Below are 15,616 nucleotides of genomic sequence, written 5' to 3' on the forward strand. Positions count from 1 at the left end.
AGATTCTATTTTCCTTTGTTCTGATCTAAGTTTCTTTTTAAGTATTCTCATTTGTTGATAATGAATGCTTAGTTTATCTGATGTTCCCTCTTGTCTCCACATCCAATAATGATATTTACTACGGTTTAAAATTTCAGTCATATTCGGAGTCCAGCATCTATTATTTTTCCCACGTTTTCTACTTTTCGGAGGTTGGAGCGAATCGGCAGTTTGAGTAATTATCTCACAAGCAGAGAACACAAATTCATCAAAGTTTTCAATTGATAGATTATCTATTTCAGTTACTTTTGACTGTAAGTTTAATTCCAATAATCGCTGATATTCACATTTATCAATCTTATTCCAGTTAATACGCTGCAAATGATTGTTTTTTGGAATAGCATTTGGTTTATCTGACGTTTTTGTTATAACTGATACCATTATCGGATCATGAGTAGAGGTGTTAGCTGATTCACGGCTATACGTACAGTATGTATTAATAATATCAAAATTCTGAATAAAATAGTCAATTTGTGACTCATCACGATTGTTAAAATGATAAAATGTACTACGCTCAACACAGTTGTCAGGAATACGTAGATTATTATTACGTAGAAAGTTTTTAAAATCATTATCTCTAGGATGGTTCCTGAAAATTGAGGCGTTCATATCACCACCAATTAAAATATTAGCAGAGTCTCTATATTTTGTGACAATTTCGATAAGTTCGTCTAATACAGAAAGATAGTCATCACGACTATAATTAATACTACGAGAAGGTAAATATACAGAAATAATCACCAGAGGTACTTCAAAGTTCAAACGTATTGCGGCAATTCTATTACTTCCATCAGGTAGTTTCTCCAAATATGGACTATATTTATTGTTTACGCAAATTGCGACCCCAGCATGCGCACGTTTTCTATCAACTACATCATCAATAATTCCATCGTCAAAACACTTAATATGACAGTTAAAATCTATAAAATTAGAATACAAATTATCCTTCTCATGACTATAGAGCCAGTGCTCTTGAAGTAAGATGATATCTGATCTTTTAATAAGTTTATAAAGATACACTAAATTAGAGGTCAGTCCTTCAATGTTAAAAAATAAAATATTTAACATATGTGTAGTTAAATTCTTGGCTGATTCGATAGGTGAGATTGTTGACTCTGATTCTGAAATCTCGGGATCACTTGGTATTGTCGAAGGACATTTGATTGACGAACATGATTCTGATTTCTCTGTCTTGTCGGAGGAGGGTGGTACATTGGTTTCTTTGGTGGAGAGTAGTTCATATGTGGCAGGTGTCTTTTCGGCGCACGAGTATGGCCTAAAAAAGGCGACTGTTCATTATATGATATACTATGACTGGGCGATTGTTCATCTCCTGCCTCGTCATCGCGCATTTCAAGTTCAGAGTCAAATAAAATATTTGTACAAGAGTCATTTGAAGGATTCTCATACTTAAACTGGTCAGCAGTTTGGTAGTTAAACACTTTTTGTATTCCTTGAATTTCAAATGCACTTTTTTCAAAGGAAATGATTTAACTATTAAAATTTACTCCTTGGTTTTGATTGTTATTGTCTTTCTATAAGAAGACGATTTCTTTATTGTGTACGTCGTTTAATTCATAAACATTTTAGTCACGCCCAAGTTACCTTTCGATACAAGTCCAGAAATGACAAGTGCAAACAATTCAGAAGAGAAAACCTAAGTTATGTACAAATAATGAACGAAAAACAAATATGTAACACAGCAAAACAACAACAAACACTGAATTACAGGCTCTTGAACTTAATTGGGACAGGCACATACTGCACGGTTACATACAGAATGTGGCATGGTTAAACATGCCAAGTTAGCGAGATCCCAACTACCCCTAACCTGGGACAGTGGCATTACAGAACAATATATATGAAAAAACTATAAAAAAAAAAAACAGTTGGAAAAAGCTGGCCCGTCTCATCTGATGGATACAAAAAGAAATACATCTAACAAAAACACTGAGTGGACGTGGCCGAGTACCGTTCGATGTTGGGATGTACAAGACTTGTACATCCCAACAACAAAAAGACACTAATTACAGATCTGAGGGTACTCAACAGTTACTGACAGATAGTTCAAAGCCAATACCAACAATTAAAATGGACAGTTTCTCACGGTAGGAAAAACGGGGGTGGGGTGGGGTGGTGGTGGTGGTGGGGGGAGGATTAACTTCTGTATTCATTCATTAATTGTTGAGGTCATTTTACTCTATTGTTTCTATTTTAGCCCCATTAAATCACTATTTTTTTTTTTTTTTTTATAGATTTGCCTATTTTTCTATTCTTTAATTGTTTTAGTCGTTTATTCTGTACCTTTCGCCCACTATCATGGCTCTATTCTGTAAACCTCATACACACTTTCACAAATACATAGATTTGGCTTGGAAGTTTGGCTCAGATATCTCAGTAGTCACCTCGGTAGCTTACAATTATTTAAAAAAAAAAACAACGGCAACACATGACGTATATTTTCGCTTTGTTTCAGTGTCAACTGTGGCAATGATTTTTGCCTATTTGCATTTTATATAATTACAAAATGAAACAGTCAACACGAGTAGACTCTTGTGTCTATTATGTAATTGCATACTTACAATTTATACTTACATTGGCACGGTCATTAAAAGAATACAAGAAAGGTAAAAATGAAATTAAAAAGAACTAACTTGAGTTTGATTTTGTAACCAAACGTTACTGAAATGATTGTTGTTTATTTAATTTTCAGTGGCAAATATTTCATGCATGTTCAGGACGAACTTTTTACTAATAACCTTTATTCTTTCTTAAATCTGAGATTACTATAACTAGTAGTCTCAGCTTAAATACAAAAAAAAAAAAAAAGATTCGTAAGTTTAACTATCTCCTATCTCAGTTTGAGTTTACACAATGTTAATCTCCAAGGATCGTGAATGCTTAGGGCTTGTAGATCAATGTTGAACATTAAAAAATATCAATCAAATGATTCAAATCGCTTTACAAGAAAAAAGAAAAAGAAAAAAGAAATAAAAAAATGAGAAGAAAAAAAGGAAAAGATGAATGACCAATGTATAAATACCTTAACGTATATAGCTTTTTTTTGAATGATTTGAATTCTTCCTTTAAAGTGAAATTTTCAACAAAAAAATGTTTGTATGCATAAAATGAAAGCATCTTAAATGCCTTTTAGAAACTTATGTATTTATTAGAGAGCCGTTTAGTAGTGGTTACTAAAATTATACCCTTTGGGTAGTGCTCCACAATTAATGGAGGAATATACAAGAAACTGAACTGAACTTAATTTAGCTTTCTACATAATGACAGAAACTTATTATATATGTTACTGATGATGTAATACTCATCCTCTCCCTTTATATAACCTGGTATCCTGGCCAATCTCAATCACGTATTTTGTCCTGTCACGTCTCACTTTTGACAAGTATTAATGCATGGACTGGATCTAAACTACTCTAACCAAGCAAGGAATTGTATATTTAAATATACAATTCCTTGAACAAAGTTACAGCAGTATTTCGCCAGACCGCAACACACGAAAATGACAAGTATCTTCATAAAACTTGTGACTAGTTTTTAGCACATTTTCTCACGAACTTTCTCATTTTCCTTATAGATAAAAGGAGATGTAGATTTCAACATCAACAATCATTTAAAAAATGAAAAGAAAGAAGATGTCAAGAGACCAATAAAAGCACAGGTCGACGAAATACCGACAACAGACAATAATATGGTCAAGAGAAAAAGATTAAACACCGAACACAAATATCAATAAATTCAGTTCCTGAGCAATTCATATTATATCTATAATTGTATGAGTTATAACATCTGTAAGGTATGCTGTGCTTTGCTTTATTTAATAAAAAAAAATGGTATTTAGTTATACTTTTAAATGTACCCTCAAGCTTCACAATCTGATTAGGTAATTAGATATTCTCGGGTTTTATCCATTTAAATTTCTTCTTTAGATTTTACCATGTTGGAATAAATAGCTGTAGGTTATTGAATAATTATAAGCAATTTTCTCTTTGATATCATCATATGATATACAAATAAAGAGATGTGACAAGATTGTCAATTAGACAACTACCCACCAGTGTCCAATTCACCTGGATGTAAGGAATCAAACTATACTTTAAGTTAAAGTTTAGCAATGAATATTATAGTATTAGAGTTATTTATTTACTAAATAATTTAGTATTAATATCATGATAGTTCATATTTACAGTTTAATATTTAACATAAACAATTTCATGGTACTAACAACAATTTAATTTTCAAATTTTAACAAAGAACATGTATAGATCATCTTACTATGCAAATCCTTTCTTTCACAAAGCCATGAGGCAGATTTAGGGGATGGGGTATTCCTAATTTCTATTAGTATTATGGTCAAATCATATGTTTTCGTACATCATATGAATTAGTACTATGCATGCTTTTCCAATGGAAGTTGTGACATCACAAATCATTCTGAATAGAACGAAAACCCACGAGACGAGGAAAATTATCTATATGATACCTACATGTATCATATCAAATATGGTTTGTAATCATTTTGAGCATTAAATAAACATTGAATCTAGCAACAGTCTTAACTATTCCTGATAGACAATGTTTTATGTACACTTCAGATTCATGAATGTTATTTTCTTTTTTCCTGTAGCACACTTTTTCTCTTCTTTGATCATGTTGATACTAAGGCTGAATAATAGAATCTAAAAATAGTCAGACTCACTGTAGATATGATAGAGGGTGGTAATGGGGGTACCTTCATGACGAATTATGGTAAAAATTCTTGCCAAATGATGTTAACAGTAATAATTGGTGCATGACGATAAAACATGCACTTTCTTTTAGACGATAGGAAAATGGAATGATTTTGACGAATCACGTTAATTTTTTTCCAAAAATAACGGTAACAATAATTATTTGAGACCTCTGACGAATCACGATCAGGATATTTTGACAAAATACACAGTGAAATTTAAATCAATTTGATGCTAACAGTAGCAGAAAATGGACGTTTGACGCCTGACTGTAAAGGGCATTACTACCCTCATAATAGATCTCATTTGTTATATAACTATAAAGCAATGTACAAATGATGTAAGATACTTAAAGCCTATATACATATCATAGAATAAATTCATGTTTTCAATATTTTATCTAAATTTTCATTTTAAAAGTAATCAGGTAATCATAGTACAATTCGTAGTAATTGAAGCAATTTATTACATTTACCAAGTAATTGGAAAGTAATTAATGACTCCAAGTCTGCTCTGAGAATGGTTAATTGCTGCTTTGTAAATGTTCATGATTTCACATCAGCACAAAGTGTCTATATTGCAATGATCTGAAGAAAAAGAAAAATGAAAATATGATGCACTGTTTAATTAAGTCCTTTTTGGTCTTTAAGGGATTTTTTGTTTCACTGTCTTTAGCACTGAGTTACGTGTAAAAAAAAAAGGAATACAGGCCTCTAACTTGTTGAGTATTACTATAAGAAAAAGATTTTTTGCTTGTTATAGATTCTGTAGTATAATATAATATGGGATCTGACCAAAGTACGCAGCTTCCAGCAGGAGCCCCAGGAAGTAACCTGAAGTCACAAAGAGATGAAGAAATACCATATACATCATTTTCTATCAGTAAACCTATAGATGGAGGTTAGAATATATATATTTTATATGTTTTTCGATTATAACATAAGTGGTAATGAAACAATGATATTCAAGTAATATTCAAGCAAAATACAAGCAAAAACTAAATTCAAAATAAGAAGATTTGGTATGATTGCCTATGAGACAACTCTCCACCAGTAACCGAATGATGTAGAAGGTCATGAAGGTAGCAACTATAGGTCACTTCAACAATGAGCAAAACCTATATACCACAAAGAAAGCTATAATTTAAGGCCATGAAATGTAAATCCATTCAAATTAGAAAACTAACCACCTTATATAATTATGGGCAAGACAATAAACAAAACATAAACAACTGATAAATATAATATACAGCAAAAAAACGAGAACCACTGAATTACAGGCTCCTGTCCTGGGACAGTCATATACATTTACAGAAAATGGGTTGTGCACTAATTTTCCCAATTTTTATGGTACTTTCAAATCCATTAGAGTTGTGATGTTATTAAACAATTTTTGTAATGGTTTTGTACATTATTATGATATTTTAAAACTGTTAAATGAGTGACAAGAATATGCTCAAACAAATGAAATTAAAATGACATTTTATAAATTTAATGCAAAAACTTTAAAAATAGCATGGTATATTTAAAAAAAAGATACCACAAGAAATAACAGAAATTGCAAAATGTTTTGGACAGTAAAATAATAACTAAACAAACATTTGTGGACAGCTGTCTCATTGGCAATCATACCACATCTTCTTTTTATATATTCTTTCAAAAACTTAAATGTCAGTGAATTCACCAAAGACCATAAATCTCTCTATTTTCATTAATCTTTAATTTTTTCAACAGTCATGACAGTATACTGTCCATTATAAGGATCTACTTTCAAAAATGACTTTGGTGAAATTAAACTAGAGGCTCTAAAGAGCCTGTGTCGCTCACCTTGGTCTATGTGAATATTAAACAAAGGAAGCAGATGGATTCATGACAAAATTGTGTTTTGGTGATGGTAATGTGTTTGTACATCTTACTTTACTGAACATTCTTGCTGCTTACAATTATCTCTATCTATAATGAACTTGGCTCAGTAATTTCAGTGGAAAATGTTAGTTAAAATTTACAAATTTTATGAAAATTTTTAAAAATTGACTATAAAGGACAATAACTCCTAAGTAGGGGTCAATTGACCATTTCCGTCATGTTGACTTATTTGTAGATCTTACTTTGCTGAACATTATTGATGTTTACAGTTTATCTCTATCTATAATAATATTCAAGATACTGTAATAACCAAAAACAGCAAAATTTCCTTAAAATTACCAATTCAGGGGCAGCAACCCAACAACGGGTTGTCAGATTCGTCTGAAAATTTCAGGGCAGATAGAAATTGACCTGATAAACAATTTTAACCCTGTCAGATTTGCTCTAAAGGCTGCGGTTTCAGAGTTATAAGCCAAAATCTACATTTCACCCCTATGTTCTATTTTTAGATAACTAAGATTTACGAAAAATGGTTAAAAATTGACTATAAAGGGCAATAACTCCTAAAGAGATCAACAGACCATTTTGATCTTGTTGACTTATTTGTAGATCTTACTTTGCTGAACATTTTTGCTGTTTACAGTTTATCTCTATCTATAATAATATTCAAGATAATAACCAAAAACAGCAAAATTTCCTTAAAATTTCCAATTCAGGGGCAGTAACCTATCAATGGGTTGTCCAATTTATCTCAAAATTTCAGGGCAGATAGATCTTGACCTGATAAAAATTTTACCCGATGTCAGATTTGCTCTAAATGCTTTGGTTTTTGAGTGATAAGCCAAAAACTGCATTTTACCCCTATGTTCTATTTTTAGCCATGGCGGCCATCTTGGTTGGTTGGCCGGGTCACCGGACACAATTTTTAAATTAGATACCCCAATGATGATTGTGGCCAAGTTTGGTTTAATTTGGCTCAGTAGTTTCAGAGGAGAAGGTTTTTGTTAAAGATGACTAAGATTTATGAAAAATGGTTAAAAATTGACTATAAAGGGCAATAACTCCTAAAGGGGTCTATTTGTAGATCTTACTTTACTGAACATTTTTGCTGTTTACAATTTATCTCTATCTATGATAATATTCAAGATAATAACCAAAAACAGCAAAATTTCCTTAAAATTTCCAATTCAGGGGCAGTAACCTATCAACGGGTTGTCCGATTCATTTGAAAATTACAGAGCAGATAGATTTTGACCTGATTAACAATTTTACCCCATGTCAGATTTGCTCTAAATGCTTTGGTTTTTGAGTTATAAGCCAAAAACTGCATTTTACCCCTATGTTCTATTTTTAGCCATGGCGGCCATCTTGGTTGGTTGGCCGGGTCACCGGACACAATTGTTAAACTAGATACCCTAATAATGATTTTGGCCATGTTTGATTAAATTTGGCCCAGCAGTTTCAGAGGAGAAGATTTTTGTAAAAGTTAACGACGACGGATGACGCCAGACGCCGGACGCCAAGTGATGAGAAAAGCTCACTTGGCCCTTTGGGCCAGGTGAGCTAAAAAATCTATAATTTAGAAATTGATATAATAAATCAAAACAGCATTAGTTCAGGAACAACATAAGCTTAAAGTATTGATAGGTTACTGAGCTCCTTTTGGAAATAATTAATTATAAAATAATGGCAAGAAAAAGTTTGACTTTGCCTTTTACCTTATATTTAATTTTCATTGATATTATTTTGGCCGCAAATAAAAGGAAAAGAAATCAAGAATCTGCTTAAATTTTTGTAAAGGACCTTTTATGAGATATTGAAGTCTTTTTATATGAAAAGAAAAATGGGTGTTGTGGGGAAAATATTTACCCTGTATCATAGAAAAAAACCCAAGGAGTTCAAATATCTGACACAAATTCCTAAACCTCACCCCAGTGCATCCTTAATACTGAAGTATTTGAAATACAGAGTTCAGGGATATCTTTTATTTGTTTAACTTTTTTCATTTTCAACAGATTCACCCAGACAGTCACCACGAATACCAAACAAAAACAAACCCAAGGAAGAGAAAGAAACAAAAAATCCAAAACATGATATTATTGTCGTCAAAGATGGCACTCAGTACGTCAAGGACCCTGATCCAGAACTGACAAAATTAAGCACAATACCAGTTTTCTATCCAATAATGAGGGGTTCACTTAATATACCAGTAAGTTCTAGAGATGGAGATTTGCTAGATAAAATGGACCACCAGAAGTTACTAGACCTTTGTTTACGTTATCAGGAACATTTAAAACATTTATCAGAAGCAGTGGCATTTGACCAGAATGCTTTGTGTGTTAGGATTAAAGAGGTAAGTGACTTGTAATGTAAAATGGTTGTTGTAGATGCTGACTGTAAAATCAAGAATTTTTGCAATCTATAAAAATGAACAAACATGTGAGATGGGTTATTGCGATTTATGAAAAATGGACAAAAATGTTAGATTAATTATAGCATGCTGTGAGTTCAGTCATATTTGTGGTGTTTTCTAGATTTATTTTTTTGAATGTTTAGTTGGAAAGTTGGACGGATTCACATTAATTGTAGTTCACAATTTTTTAGTTCTCACTCATTATTTGAATGCAGTACTAGGTGAAATTTGCAATTTCAACAGCACAATACTCCTCTTTAAGCATGTTTAAACTGATAGAATCATTTGTCCAAAGAATATATTGCACAAAAATGTAATACTAGATACAAGATGAGCAATGAAAGTCCCTGGTTACATTTAGTTTTCCTCTCAAAACATAGCATATTGATCTATTGTAATAAAAATTCATAATATCTAATAAAATTTGTAGATTTAGCTAACAAAGTTCTTACATTAGTATGAAGTAACATTCTTTTATAGTGGAAAATTGTTTTAACATTAAATAAGCTACAATTAAAAATTGCTTGCTAGTCCCTCTGTAATTAATATTAGATAACTCTGGTTAATTCCCAATCAATCTATCATGAAGGGGAGATAAATACCTTGCCTTTAATTTATAGTCTTTTTCAAAAATAATGAACGGTTCTTTACATTGGTATGTAATCATTTTAAACATTTCAAATTTATGAAATTATATTCGTACATCAATGTTTTTGATGCAGCAATAACAAGAACTGAAATATATTGAATTATTACATTTTGTAATTATTCAAAATTATATCAGAAACCTATACTTAATTATAAAATAATGAACCTGTTAAAGGTAGACAATACTCACATTACTTTTTGTTCAAATTGGCACATCAATATAATTAATTAACTGTGCATTCGAGCTCCACCTTCAATGAAGATTCTAAATTATAAATATAACCAAAAGTTGTTAATCTATAAAATAGTGAAGACTAATGAAAGCTAACCCACTGCAAAAATTATTGCTTTGAAATTTTTTAAAACTTCTCAGGAAAATGCTCAAGCCACTTGACTTTCATAGCTCATAATTAACGTTTTTATACGACTGCAAAAATTTTTATTTTTCGTCGTATATTGCTATCACGTTGGCGTCGTCGTCTGCGTTGTCGTCGTCCGAATACTTTTAGTTTTCGCACTCTAACTTTAGTAAAAGTGAATAGAAATCTATGAAATTTTAACACAAGGTTTATGACCACAAAAGGAAGGTTGGGATTGATTTTGGGAGTTTTGATCCAAAAAGTTTAGGAATTAGGGGCCAAAAAAGGGACCAAATAAGCATTATTCTTGGTTTTCGCACAATAACTTTACTTTAAGTAAATAGAAATCAATGAAATTTAAACACAAGGTTTATGACCACAAAAGAAAGGTTGGTATTGATTTTGGGAGTTTAGGTCTGAACAGTTTAGGAATTAGGGGCCAAAAAGGGGCCCAAGTAAGCATTATTCTTGGTTTTCGCACCATAACTTTAGTTTAAGTAAATAGAAATCTATGAAATTTAAACACAAGGTTTATGACCACTAAAGGAAGATTGGGTTTGATTTTGGGAGTTTTGGTCCCAACAGTTTAGGAATAAGGGGCCCAAAGGGTCCAAAATTGAATTTAGTTTGATTTCATCAAAAATTGAATAATTGGGGTTCTTTGATATGCTGAATCTAACTGTGTATGTAGATTTTTAATTTTTGGTCCCGTTTTCAAATTGGTCTACATTAAGGTCCAAAGGGTCCAAAATTAAACTTAGTTTGATTTTGACAAAAATTGAATCCTTGGGGTTCTTTGATATGCTGAATCTAAAAATGTGCTTAGATTTTTGATTATTGGCCCAGTTTTCAAGTTGGTCCAAATCGGGTCCAAATTAAACTTTGTTTGATTTCATCAAAAATTGAATAATTGGGGTTCTTTGATATGCCAAATCTTACTGTGTATGTAGATTCTTAATTTTTAGTCCCGTTTTCAAATTGGTCTACATTAAAGTCCAAAGGGTCCAAAATTAAACTAAGTTTGATTTTAACAAAAATTGAATTCTTGAGCTTTTTTGATATGCTGAATCTAAACATGTACTTAGATTTTTGATTATGGGCCCAGTTTTCAAGTTGGTTCAAATCAGGATCCAAAATTATTATATTAAGTATTGTGCAATAGCAAGAAATTTTCAATTGCACAGTATTCAGCAATAGCAAGAAATCTTCAATTGCACAGTGTTGTGCAATAGCAAGAAATTTTCAATTGCACAGTATTGTGCAATAGCAAGAAATCTTCAATTGCACAGTATTGTGCAATAGCAAATATTTTCAATTGCACAGTATTGCGCAATAGCAAGAAATATCTAATTGCACAATATTGTGCAATAGCAAGAAATTTTCAATTGATTGGAGTTATCTTTCTTTGTCCAGAATAGCAGTTGAATCAACTTAAATCATTGTTTTATACAATAGACAATGTATATTCACTTTTATTACCAACTGATAAATTAAAACAATCTTTACCATTCAGTGATAACTAGCACCTTTTGTTACATTTTAATATTTTATGATGTATTTAAATGAGTAGTTATTGTTGCAAACTCCATTAGAAATTTGAATTGAGATCAGTTTTGGAAAAAGGGAAAGGGGATGTGAAAAAAAAAAAAATGGGGGGGGGGGGGGGTAAATTTTTCTCATTTCAGATTTCATAAATAAAAAGAAAATTTCTTCAAACATTTTTTTGAGAGGATTAATATTCAACAGCATAGTGAATTGCTCAAAGGAAAAAAAAGTATTTTAAGTTCATTAGACCACATTCATTCTGTGTCAGAAACCTATGCTGTGTCAACTATTTAATCACTATCCAAATTTAGAGCTGAATCCAGCTTGAATGTTGTGTCCATACTTGCCCCAACCGTTCAGGGTTCAACCTCTGCGGTCGTATAAAGCTGCACCCTGCGGAGCATCTGGTTACACAATGTTTCAATAAAGTAGTTGAAGATTACTTGCTTCTCAAAGTGTAAGACGCAATAAAAATCCTATGCTTGCATCATCTTACCCAAATACAGATTTAATTAAGTCCTGAACATTTCGACATTTGTTTATTTACTATTATCAAAACCGTTTGGTTACCAAATCACAAGTTCCTGTTAAGATCCGACTAAATACCTATATACCAATATCGTCAGGTAAATATGCTTCAAAACATATAGATTTTTGGAAAGATTAGAACTTGTTCTAAATCTTTCCTTAGGCACTGGCCTCCCTAACAACACGACAGGTTAGCAACTATTACTGCATGTATTCACACTGAAATATAGTTCCCTATAGTTCTCATGTATATGCACATGTCGGAAACACATATAAACCTTGAAAAATGGGTAAATTTTTGGAGCAGTTCATTCAAGAATGTATGTAATTAAGGTGCGTTGATGTGCAGGGTTTTTTTTAAGCATTTTGATTAGATAATTGAGACAGTATTGATACAATACTAGTATGATTGACAACTGTCATTATCACCAAACAATCAGGGACAAGGTGGACCTTAAATTACAATGCCCCACCTCCTAAACTGTCAATCAAATTGACCACATTACTTATCAACATCAGTGTTACATAATTGTACAGACCCAATAAACATCTCAATACACAAATATATGACCTCATAATTGAATACACAAATGTATATATATTAGATGTTTGATATAAGGATGATAGATTTATTTATTGCCTATTACTTTTGATCTACAAATGTACATTACATAAAGTGATTCTGTAAATTATGTCTGAAAGATAAATGATAAAATAAGGATTAACACGATCTTTAAAAAAAATGAAATATAAATATTAATATGAATATATAAAAGGTATTCAAGTTAGGTCAATAATTTACTTGATAAATTTCCAATAATCATCTGTAATAAATCAACAATTAAGGTTAGTTCACTTTTTTTTTAATCAGAAATTGGCTTGAAACAGTTTTAAAATTTTAAAACTTTTGTTAATATAACAAACCATTTTTTATTACTTTATTCCCCATCAATCATTATGTCTTTTATTCATTTGAATTTTTTTCAGAAGTGAATATATATTTTTGCTATCAAGAAAAATCTGCATTTCAATAAAATAAGTTTTTTAATTTGTTTACGTTGAAAAAGTACATTTTTAATGCCCTGTGCTGAATAAATACTTTATAAATTGATCAAAAGGCACTCTACAACTTTTAATCTTTAATTTCATTTAACCTTTGTTTCAACTAACAAAATGCCCCAAAACAACATTTTTAGATTATATTTGTTGACACTTTAAAGTTCTTAGCTGTTGGTCTAGAACTTATGTTTAACAAGGAATTGGTAACATTTACTAGAAGAATTTTTTTAATTTTTGTCGAGCCTGCAACTTTTGTTGCAGAAAGCTCGACATAGGTATAGTGATCCGGCGGCGGCAGCGTTAGCTAACTTCTTAAAAGCTTTATATTTTAGAAGCTGGAAGACCTGGATGCTTCATACTTTGTATATAGATGCCTCATGTTACGAAGTTTCCGTCAGTCACATGTCCAATGTCCTTGACCTCATTTTCATGGTTCAGTGACCACTTGAAAAAAAAGTTCAGATTTTTTGTAATGTTGAATTCTCTCTTATTATAAGTAATAGGATAACTATATTTGGTATGTGTGTACCTTGCAAGGTCTTCATGCCCGTCAGACAGTTTTCACTTGACCTCGACCTCATTTCATGGATCAGTGAACAAGGTTAAGTTTTGGTGGTCAACCAAAACTTAACCTTGTTCACTGATCCAAAGGTGTACATGTCCAACTGGCAGGTGTCATCTGACCTTGACCTCATTTTCATGGTTCAGTGGTTATAGTTAAGTTTTTGTGTTTTGGTCTGTTTTTCTTACACTTTAGGCAATAGGTCTACTTTATTTGTTGTATGGAATGCTTGTAAGGTGTACATGTCTAGTGGGCAGATGTCATTTGACCTTGACCTCATTTTCATGGTTCAGTGGTTATAGTTACGTTTTTGTGTTTTGGTCTGTTTTTCTTATACTTTATGCAATAGGTCTACTATATTTGTTGTATGGAAATATTTTATGATCTATATGTCAGTCCTGCACGTTTTATTTGACCATGACCTTAATTTCATGGTTTATTGCACAGTGTTAAGTTTTTGTGTTTTGGTCTATTTTTCTTAAACTATAAGTAATAGGTCAACTATATTTAATGTATGGAAGCATTGTTAGCTGTACATGTCTCCCTGGCATGGTTCATCTGACCTTGACCTCATTTGATGCTTCATGTGTCTTTGTTTAGCTATCTTGGTTAATGTTAAGTTTATGTGACAGTTGTAATAAAGCTTTATACTTAGGACTATCAACACAATATCAATGAATAGTAAAGAAGGCGAGACATTTCAGTGTGTGCACTCTTGTTTTAAACATGTTCAAACAGGCAACATAATTTGGATAAGATATAAACTGCAGTTTAAATAAAATTGTGCAAATTAAGAGACCCATATTATTAAATTTGAGCTCATTTTATCTTCATACTGGAAAACACTTTTATTTCTGCTAGAACCCTGCTGTAAATGCAATTTTCAGCAATAGTGTTTTATAAATGTTCATTTGTTCCCACCATATCTTAATATGAAATTATTCAAACTACTCTTTCAAGCTTTCCACAGGTGCTATCCAGCACTTTGATTTTTATATGTTTCCAATAAGATATTTATTTATTTTTTAAAGCTTTATAATGGTATCATTGTTTCATTTACTTATAGAATATATTTCAATTTCAGATCGACTGTGCAATGCAAATGCTTCACAATTTAATGCAAGATAAACAGAAGAAATATCATAAATATGCTGAACAGTTCCAACGAGTTTCAGAGACAGTTACTACTCTCAATAAAATCAAAAGTTCCATGGACAATATCATTCCTAAAATGGAAAGTTTAAATCAGTTACTACCCCCTGATGATAGACTGGAACCATTTGATTTCAAGTCTACCCATGCTAGTCCCAAGTGACTGGTTATTGTACAGAACTAATTTTGTGTACCCTTCAAAGAGATTGATTGGTATACTATTGGTTGTTCTTTTAGAATATGTCATCTATATCTTCACCAGTCTTTAGTTGTTAAAATATCCCACAGTCTACTAGGAATAATAATTAATACTGAGATATCCCATTTTATTTAACCATTATGATTTTTCTATCTAAGTTCAAAGTTAATTTTACTGAGGACTAGCTTAATATTAATTAAATGGTAATGGTGTCAGTTCAGAAAGGTATGTTCTATTAATTTTCACTTTTTCAATATGACTTGCTTATATTCTTTTGTTATTTTGCCAATTAAAAGAATGATTTCATTTTGCCTAAGACTGTTCTGAAATAACTACATATGTGAGATGTACTTCATTATGTCTGTAATCATTTATTTTTTACACAACTGTAATATGTGGTTGTCTATTGTGCAATAAAACTAATTTATTTGTCATTTTTAGAGTTACTCATTTCACAATATTGCTTTCTGATAACTCCTTTCTTGAACTATTTGAATAG

At 31.4% G+C, this 15,616-nt stretch overlaps 1 protein-coding gene across 2 annotated transcripts; it reads left to right on the top strand.

Moving 5' to 3' along the window:
* Positions 1 to 3,976: 3,976 nt before the first annotated feature.
* On the top strand, positions 3,977 to 15,551 carry LOC143047703 (BLOC-1-related complex subunit 5-like). 2 transcript variants are annotated; one of them, XM_076220911.1, is made up of 4 exons: positions 3,977 to 4,133; positions 5,550 to 5,687; positions 8,668 to 9,005; positions 14,851 to 15,551. In XM_076220911.1, the coding sequence occupies exons 2-4, from the start codon at positions 5,570 to 5,572 to the stop codon at positions 15,079 to 15,081; spliced, it is 687 nt and encodes a 228-aa protein (XP_076077026.1). In that variant the 5' UTR covers positions 3,977 to 4,133; positions 5,550 to 5,569; the 3' UTR covers positions 15,082 to 15,551. The 2 variants fall into 2 exon arrangements, with proteins under 2 accessions (XP_076077026.1, XP_076077027.1); XM_076220912.1 differs by having other exon boundaries at positions 4,001 to 4,012.
* Positions 15,552 to 15,616: the final 65 nt, after the last annotated feature.

Source organism: Mytilus galloprovincialis, chromosome 10, assembly GCF_965363235.1.
Source record: "Mytilus galloprovincialis chromosome 10, xbMytGall1.hap1.1, whole genome shotgun sequence".
NCBI lineage: Eukaryota > Metazoa > Mollusca > Bivalvia > Mytilida > Mytilidae > Mytilus > Mytilus galloprovincialis.